Source organism: Stylophora pistillata, chromosome 3 (assembly GCF_964205215.1).
Source record: "Stylophora pistillata chromosome 3, jaStyPist1.2, whole genome shotgun sequence".
Classification (NCBI taxonomy): Eukaryota; Metazoa; Cnidaria; class Anthozoa; order Scleractinia; family Pocilloporidae; genus Stylophora; species Stylophora pistillata.
In genome coordinates, this window is record NC_142521.1 from 4,795,452 (window position 1) to 4,805,073 (window position 9,622).

The window sequence follows — 9,622 nt, forward strand, 5'->3', positions numbered from 1 at the left end:
ATTTTAAATTGTTTTAAAATCATGTTTAAAATGTCACATTACCAGTGATTACATATGGTGGGAAACCTGGAATATGTCTGGAAAATTTCATTTAGAATCTTAGCGGGAGCAAAACGTGGTCATGAGTCACCATTGCATAATTGTCACCATTCGTACAACTGCGAGCGGTATGAATGCAGGCACGATGGCGTTCTTACGAAAGGAAAATCCGGAAGGTACGTACAGTTCCTTCTTATTCATACTTTCTCTAAACTGCTTGAATTCCGCCTTTTCTCTTAAAATCCGTCTAGTTGTTATCTCCGCCAGCCCGATTGAAAGCCACGACGTTATATAACACCTAATGTGACTGTTTTTTAGCCATAGTGGTACTCAGTGATTCGGATGAAAACGAAGAGAATGAAGAAAAGAAAATTCCAAATAAAGTACGAAAGGTGAGTAACAAAAGCTGTTCACGGAGACTATTAATACATAGACTGTTCACAGTCCCCAATTTTCGCGTAATATCGTCGAGATCGAGCGCTGTGCGTTACGGGCTGCCATCTAGCAGGAGTGTCAAAACTACTAATCCCCGCCGCCTCTTTGGTACATTAAAATCATTCAAGGTTTTAACGGTAAGACGCACTATATCTCGACAAGTAATAGTTGACACTACAGCTGCCCCCGCTCTGTATATTGTCGTTAGTATTCTTGATCGTTGCGTAGCTTTTTGAAATATACCCATTCAAAATTAAGATTTTCTCACATATTCCATACACTTACAATAGGTGAGAGTAAAAAACAGGAAACGCGTAGTTTTATGCACTGGTTCAGTTCGATTTACGCAGCTTTGATCTGAAAGCATAATTTATTCTAAACCATAAGACAAAAATTAATTAGAAGTTTTATTTTTTCGCGATTTCTCTTTTACTTTCTACATACAATTCCTTTCATTTGCATGAGAGTAAGTCTGACAAATGAACGGATTTGATCAATTCACGTTCGCGCGTTCTAGCCTTTTTTAAAACTGTATTATTCCCGGAAGGACATCGGTGAGCAAGGAATAAGTTAGCACACAATAGCTGTGGTCACACTTCAGACTTTTTACCTGGGGAAATTGATTTTTTAAGTGCGACTGATTTTTCCCTTGGTAACTTACCTCAGGGAAATTTTATCGTCTGGGGCTTGGATATGTTTCGAGAACAATAGACTTTCCCTTGACAGCTACCCCAAAGCGATAGCTTGGGAAAAAGAAATACCTAGGTTGCTAGCCAATAGACACTCATCGGCGAAGGTCCTGATGACAGAACCGGACATAGCTCACGCGATGAAAAAAATTGGGGGGTACGGGTTGTCTACGTCTTCGCCTGTTTCACCTTGAGACATTGAATTAACGTAAGAAGTAACAGCGAGATAAAAGAAAAAAACGTCTCTTTGATCGGCTAGATCCTTGCGCATCTTGCTCTCTTGAATTTATGCTCCAAAAAATTCAACTGTGCGTGAAAACCTTGGAAGCCGATAGCGGTAGTGCGACTTTCCCAGAATTTTTTACTTAGGTAAAACAAACCCCGAGATTAATTTAACTCGTAAGATTTTTGATGAATTTGCCCTAGGTAAATCGGTTTTACCTTGGTAAAAGTCCGTAGTGTGACCACATCTAATATGATTGTCGGCGAATTCTGTAATCATCCATCGCTCTGCTAGTGATAATCTAGCCGTTAATTCACTCGTCTTGCTTGTTTGGGACTGAGTGTTATTCCCCCGAAGAGAGAGAAAGAGGACGCCTTCCATTCAACAAAAATTCCGGTTTGAAATTTCGGAAGTTCCACGTGCCCGATACATTCCGGTTGAATAGACCCGACCTAGGCCACTGCGCGTTTGGTTGGTTGTTGGTTTTGTAAGCAGGATAAAAGAGAGGGGTATTGGGACAACAATTTTGCCAAATGGAAAGGGACACTTCGGTCTCACGGATCGAAATGACCAGACCGATCAAGGTGGACCACCTCCTGAGCTGATCCCGAATATTCGGTTCGGACCAAACCTTCGATGTGTAAACAAAAATTTCCGGAATTTCGGGTTCAATGGAAAGCGCCCAGAATGTCCAATCAAAGATTTGTGAACTCGTGTCTGGCAAACTCTCCAAATGTTTACATATACACATAATCGTTTACAAGAAGCATACTGCCATTAAGTTTTGAAATCAGGAGAACGCTTCGAGCAGCCAAAGATGAACACTTGACACTTGCTGATTTGTTTAACGACTGACCATTATTGCCTGTTTCTGAGAACCATCATAACTGGATTCATGGAGACTTCTTTTGAGATTTAAAACCCGAAAATGAAGGAGGCAATTTGTTTTCTTTCCGGAAGCTGCTATCGATGGATGAGGCTACTACACAGGGAACCCATGCAAACCAAAGTGGGAGAAGCGGGGTCGAAGTTAGGCGTCAATTACCAGCCGCTGTTCGGGAAAATGAGCCCACACTCATCCCCCCCCTCCCCCCGGGAGGAGGAGGATCAAAGACCAGACCCGGAGACGGCGGAAACGGAGCCTATTTAAGTCTTTGACGGGCGCTTCCGAAGTTTATAACCCACTTAGATCCCCTAAAACATCATCAGACTTTTTCCATAAAGTTTGATTTTGAACTCGCCTCTTAAATGTAAACTTAAGACGGGTGGTACTGTTGGTAACGACATTTTTGACCAAATATTCATTAAATCGGAAAAACTGACTTTCTTTTTCATAGCCTCTTATTTAGTTGTACAAAGTTACGCCCACCGAGTGAAAGCAACGTTTCCGCGACTAATATAATTATTACAGTTCCTTATATTTCATTTTATACATAGATGGAAGAAGATACAGAAAACATGCCTCTGTTAATGGATAAAGACAAGTATGTAACTGTTTGACCTTGTTGTTACAGTAAGCCAAAACCGGGTCAGTATAAAGCACGAACTTGGTATAAAACTTTGGACTGGATATAAAACTGGCACTAGGTATATGAAATGCGGGCTAAAGACTGGGTAATAAGAACCGGACTGAGTTCTTTAGGCAGAATGCCTCGACGGGGATGCTCCTCGTCTCCACTGTCGTTTCCAGAAAATAAATATGTATCTATATAAATAGGACTGTGACTATGACTGTGAAAGTGGATAATCACGAACGTGTTAGGAACGTTTGTTTTAAAAATATAATGAAACGGAACTACTCACTCCCGTTTTCTTTGGACTGTCCATTAGATATCTCCTGTAAGTAGCCTAGACGACAGGCGTTTCGTTCGGGTACGCGAATGGCGTTTCTGCTCGAGCTACCCCCTCAGCAAAAGAACGCATAGCATTGGTTATTGCTTTTTCCAATCATATCCCATGAGATTTTCTATTCATTTTGTTCATTCATTCATTCATTCATGTCTTTATTTACTGTTTCATTTCTTTATTCAATCTTTTTTAATCATCATTCGTCAGTCACTTAGTATCCATAAAACCCTCATCTATACATGAGTCTCAAAAATGGGGTCCTCGGTGTGTAATAAATTACCACTTATCAAAACTAGGTTATTCAAACAGAAACTTATTGTTTTTTTCAGAAGCTTAAAAACAACAGAAGATATGGACCATTGTACTATCCTAAACATCCTACTTGAAAACCCGGAAGAATTAGATTTGAAACACAAGCCCTCTGCTATAAGGGAGGATAAGATTTTTACTCTCGATCAGAGGGTGATACCCATAGCTTCTGCAGAAGCAGATGATAACGGAGCATACCTTTCCAAAGGAAATGCAAAGCGCTACTACCAATACAGCAGTACTTCCGGGTCTCGTACAGTCCATTTGGAAAATGGGTTGTTCTTTGCCAATAGAAAAGCAGCGAAAGGCTACAAAAAGGATTATGTTCCGCCGGAGGAGGTTTATGAACTTACAAGACATTACAAAACGAACAAAGCCAACCCGTCATTTTCAAGGACTTTTGTCACAGTTAAAGCAGTCAATGAACGAGAACCAAAGCCTTGGTATTTGGTCATGTATAAGTGGGCAGGTGGAACTAAAGAGTTTATCTTACAGCGCCATGGTAACGCCATGAAACCTACGGTATCAGCCTATTTCCGGAAAGATCCTGTAGTTTCTGAGACGATTGACGAGTATCTAGACCAAGGACTGTCTATTGATAACATATACGCTACAATGTCAAAACAAGTTTGTCAAACTGTCAGTGAAACTATCTCAGGACCAAAAATGATAGAAAACCGAAAGTTCCACAAGAAAGCATCTGAAGAAACACGGGATACTGCTGAGAAGCACAGCGAAGCGGAATCGTTGATATCGAGCCTTAAGAGCGTACCAAGCATAAATACTGTGTCCTTTACGAAAACACAATACTCATGTGTAAACATTCCTGAACATGTGCTAGAGGATGTACACAGATTCTGTGTACTTGGGAACAGTATATTGCAAGTGGACACAACCTTCGAACTAGTTGATGGTTTGTGGCTTACAGACACCACTTTCAGTCACGAGGCCCTGATAAACCACCGAAATGGAAAGCACCCTGAATTTCCGGGCCCTAGTTTCTGGCACTTTAAGAAGGACCGCGAAACCTATCGCAGGTTTGCAGGTGAATTAGCCATTGCCAAGCCAGAACTACTTAAAATCAAGAAGGTTGGTCATGACCTCGACAAGGCAATAGCCAAAGGCATGACAGATATTTTTGAGGAGGCTCAAAACGTGTGGTGCACACAACACATGAAAGAACGAGATGCCCAAAAGCTGAAAACAATGGGATGTAACGAAAGCACACAGAGGAGAATTATGGCTGACATCTACGGATGTCAACAACAGATACTACTGGAAAACGGTCTAGCCGACTCAGAAGACCCAGCTGACTATGAAGCAAAGCTAGCGAGCTTGAAGGACGTCTGGGATGGCCTGGTCCCAGGTTTTTATGAATGGTTTGACAAGCACCGCTCTGAAAAATTCAAGACTTGCCTCATTTATTCAGCTCGCCAAGAACTTCGGCTAGGCGGGCGTTTCTATACCAACGGGCTTGAATTGAAGCATAAGCTACAAAAGAAACGCTTGCGGGAGAGCGAAGTGCCAAAAGAAGTTGCCAAAGTGACCGAAACACTGGAAGGTTGGACCAAGGAATTCTACGCAGAGGAGGAAAGGGCCCTAAGAGGTTTGGGAAAATATCGCCTTGCTCCTGGATATGAACACTTCCTGGTCGATCCCGTCGCCTGGAATAAATGGGGTCCCCAGCGACAGGCGCAGCATTTGTCTAGTTTTCGGCAATTCACACCTAAATCTTACAACACTTACAAGAAGCCGAGTGCTGCTGGTCTCAAGGCAGCTCCTTCAAAGAAAGTACGAAGATGCAATCTTCCAGAGCCGGAGCTATTTCTAACTAGAACAGATCCAGAGCCTCAAGTGGTGACTCCCTTGCGACTCTACAAAGGCGCCAATAATAATCAGTGGGAGGTAATTGTAACTCTTTTTCCCTTACTTTAACAATTTCAATTGTATGTTTATTAGTTTTAATTTTGGTTTTCGGTCCCTTTTTTAATTATCTAGCCATTCTATTTCAGGTAGTTTATTTGTGTGTATATTTGTGCTTTTTTTTCGTTTGTTGATTTGTTATTTTCGTCATCGTAATATTGGTCGTGTTGTGTTTCTCGCCAATTTTTTGGTAACACTGCAGCATAATATGAAATGGATACCTAGACGGCCCGTCATTATGGGAATCACGAGTAGGATGAAACAGGCCCTTGTCGTGAAAACCAATAGGTCCTTTTATGGAATAATGTAATTGACGGAAACCTTTTTTCTTGTAGGTTACAAAAAGCTCGTCGCAAGGTCCTGCGCTGGGTTTCTTGGACCCGGAAAGAATTACTGGAAAACAATACCAGTTGGTGAGCAGGGACGACCACAAACTTTGCCCCAAGACTGTACAACGATGCGAACAATGTAGGACAGCGTTTAATTTGACAGACAAGGTGATAGTGAAAAGTGTAGGAATTAGAGAACGTACTGAAAAGACAGGCAAAGTAGTCAAATACTCGGGTAATGTTTACTTCCATTACCTCAAACAATGTCTCAAGGAGTACGATCAAAACTTTTCTTTTTCTGCTATTACTGTGCCTGCCCGTACCCTTCCATTTCTTCCTGAAGGAGGGCAGGCGGTACTGGAAGCCAAAGGGCTCATTATAGAGAAGTAGGGCAGAAATCACCGACAGCCAGCGGTCAAATTTGCGGGCTCATGCCTGTTTTACATTTCTTTCAAAATATTGGCACAGAAATGTCAAAATTGTTGTTAAAAGTAAAGAATCAAGCTTTAAAGTATATTTTACATCTTTAAAGGCAATGTAAAAGCACCAAAAGCTTTCTTTCGTTAAAAAAAGAGTTGCGCATACCCATACGTTCTAGTCACGCTTGCTGTCACGGGTTGTCACGGACATCACACCATAGCCAGATAAAAAATACAATCGGAGGCTGCTATCTATGCAAAACAGCGGTTTTCCCACGTATAATGATATATTTCATGTAAGCTTTTCCGACTTTGATGTTCAAAAACGGCGGAATCTTGTTTTGTGCTGCAGAAGCGACAAAACTGTTCATGTCTTCGGCAATTTCGGGCGCCATTGGCTCGTAATTTCATCTGTATCTTTAACTTCTTGAGGAAATTTTTGGATGCAACATTCTGCCGTAGAAATCGTTTAAAATGAAAGATAATAGGCCCAAGTTTGTACCGCGACTTTCGCAGGTTTTCGGCCGCACCTTTCTCGTCTTTAATATTGGTAATTTTAGCTGATATACAGTGTTTGTATGGCGAGATACATGGCGCTGGCGTAATTTGCCGAGGAAACGAGAGTAAGGACCTCAAAACTACGCACAAAGTAGCCTCATTCTGCCACAATAACATAGCGACGTTCGCTGGTGTGAAAATCCTTTTCAGTTAATTGTAATTATTAAGAATTTCTCTCTCGCCATACAAATCCTTATTAGAGTCAGACATTTGTAAAGGTCATTAGGATCCGTAATGCGCATGCTTAGCGGCCATGCTGTCCTCAATTTCTGCCCATAATAATAATAATAATGTTTATTACTTATATTGCGCAGTCTAACATGCAAAAAAGATATGATCGAATGCGCATTACATTAATAGTGTCCCAAGGAGAGCGAGGAATTCACGGCCTTAGTGATGATAGGGAGAAGCGTATCGGACATGCCGACTACTAAATTGGTCGGCATAGGATCAAGTTGTAGATCAAGTTTCCCTTCCAGAAAAGTGAATGGAATTTTTTTTGTTGTTACAGTTCAAAATTAAGGAAATTGCGACTTGCATAAAAGTTGCCGAAGGCCGAATGGGCTATTGGCTCAGAGCCCATTCGGCTTGAGGAATAATTTGTAAATATTTGTTGGTTACAGTTCAAAGAAATTGCGACATGTCAAAAAAGTTGCAAACACTTTTAGTAAATACTGGGTTTATGAAAATGCATTAGATTTCCATTCTTGATTCGAAAATTACATGGGTATTACAATTAAAAAATTAGGAATTATAGCAACTAAGAATTATAGCAACTTGAATGAAAGTTGACAAAGGTTTAAGAAAACACATTTAGTCATACATGTATTTAGAAATATATGTCGGTTACAGTTCAAAAAGAAAGAAATTGGAACTTGAATCTAGGTTGCAAAGACTGAATTTTAACATTTGTGCTGAAGTCGAGCTAGCTTAGAACGGAATTAGCACGACATTTGAAACAGGCCTTATTTAAGATGGATGTGTATGTCGAGGTAGCGGATTTCATACACTTAGCACTGCAGCGTAAAGCAGATATTGCAATGTACTTTTGACATCGCAATTAAAAGGTTTATGGATATAACTCTACTGACTTTCAAGGCCAGGTTGATCGAAGCACGGTTAAGGTAACCCAGGGTTAGTGCAAATTAAATTGAAATCGTATATGAGAGCCTTAAAAGCACTTTCAGTATAATTCGTTTTTTAATACAATTTGACTGCATGCTCTGAAAAAAAAAAATAAAGAAAATTATCAGAGAAAATGCTTTTTAACAAGAGGAAAAGAAACCCCAGTCAAAATATAACCCTGCCTTCGCGCTAATCGGCGGAAAGCGGGGCCCGGCATATGTAACATCAGCATCATCTTTTAACAAATAAAATTTGATTTACATTGATGAACTTAGCGTCTTTTCTGCATTACAAATACCCTTTTCTTCAAGAATGCCTGCCGACCAACTTTCCCTGATCGCTTTCCAGACGTTTCAACTAGACGAATCTTTTTCTGGATTCGTCAGAGTTTCCATATTCGCTATTCGCAGGAGTGGGGAATTCGAAAAGACAGTGCGGTTACACTACACATATAGAATTCAAGATGACTATTATGACTGTATATAAAGTTTTAAACTTTAGTTTTGGGATTCAAAGTTTCCGGAAACACAAGCAAACCATGGTACATCGTTTTAACCAGTCTCTTCTACTTTCCAATCTTAGCCTCCAACCCCGGCCCACACTTTTCTCTACTAGCCTTTTTTTTTTTTTAGTCCTAGCCTCCCCCCCCCCCCCTCCCCATTGTTTAGGGTGAACTAAGATGTAGTCTCTCGCAGAATCCACGTGTCTCATTTGTAGAGCCTGATTTTATACAACTATTAACCCGTTTACAGTTGCACGAATTAGAAAACATTATATAGTGATATTTGATGATTCTTTTCAGCAAAATGAATCAAAACGTTCTTACCAGTGACGGCCATTGGCGGGGAGGGCAGACCCGAATATGTGATCCAAATTTTTCGTTCCGTTTTAGCTCGTAAAGCACCAGCTACTCTAGACTGTGCCAGGCTCCAAGATAGTATGGTGGGGACGTATTTACAACGAGCAAAGCGAAAACAAGAAGCGGGCATATCCCATCACTCCCAAGAAGAGTTGGCTTCCAAAACATAATAAAGGTATATAAAAATCCAGGTAAATTACTTTAAATACAATCATTCACTTTTAAAATTTTTCAAATCATTTTTATTAATTTCGGCTCGTCTTACCCTGTTTTCTTCTGAATCAATTGCATTATAGATTTTATTTCAATAACATTTTTAACAATGATTACACCTACTAGTCTCCGTTTCCTTTGTCGTGACGCCGGGGAGTTTAGCCTTGCGTGATGAAACAGGAAACGGGTGTGAAAGACATTAGGGTTAATCTAAAGGAGTCACCGGGAATGTACAAACATATTTGGTGGATGATAAACAGATGCTAAGAAAATTAACTTGTCCTTAGGAATGTAATCCGCCACCTCAGAACAAAACAGCAGTGAGGCACACTCCGAGAGAGAGAGAAACCTTACCTTGTGCTATTATGTAAACAAATGAAACGTGAACCAAAACGTCTCACTGGTACCCAGGGTAGAAAAAGCTAAATCAAGTAAGTCTTTCGACTACGAGTTTTTTATTTTATTTTATTATTTTTTGTGACTTGATAGTTCATTTTGTAAAGTTCTTTAATTATTCTTCTATTATACTTAGCATGATCTCGTATTTCATTTCGTGACTTAAGCCAATGGTTACAAGGGACCAGGGAGAGTAAGATATTTTTGGGGGGGGGGAGTGGATGTTTTGTTCGATTCTCGTATTTCATGTACGTGAC

The 9,622-nt window shown here is 40.4% G+C and overlaps 1 protein-coding gene across 1 annotated transcript; it reads left to right on the forward strand.

Annotated features, from left to right (window-relative positions):
- Window positions 1-79: 79 nt before the first annotated feature.
- On the forward strand, window positions 80-8,163 carry LOC148734194 (uncharacterized). Its single transcript, XM_088752172.1, has 5 exons — window positions 80-215; window positions 358-431; window positions 2,824-2,870; window positions 3,564-5,448; window positions 5,802-8,163. Exons 1-5 carry the CDS (start codon window positions 122-124, stop codon window positions 6,183-6,185), a joined length of 2,484 nt encoding a protein of 827 aa, XP_088608298.1. The 5' UTR covers window positions 80-121; the 3' UTR covers window positions 6,186-8,163.
- The last annotated feature ends 1,459 nt before the right edge of the window (window positions 8,164-9,622 follow it).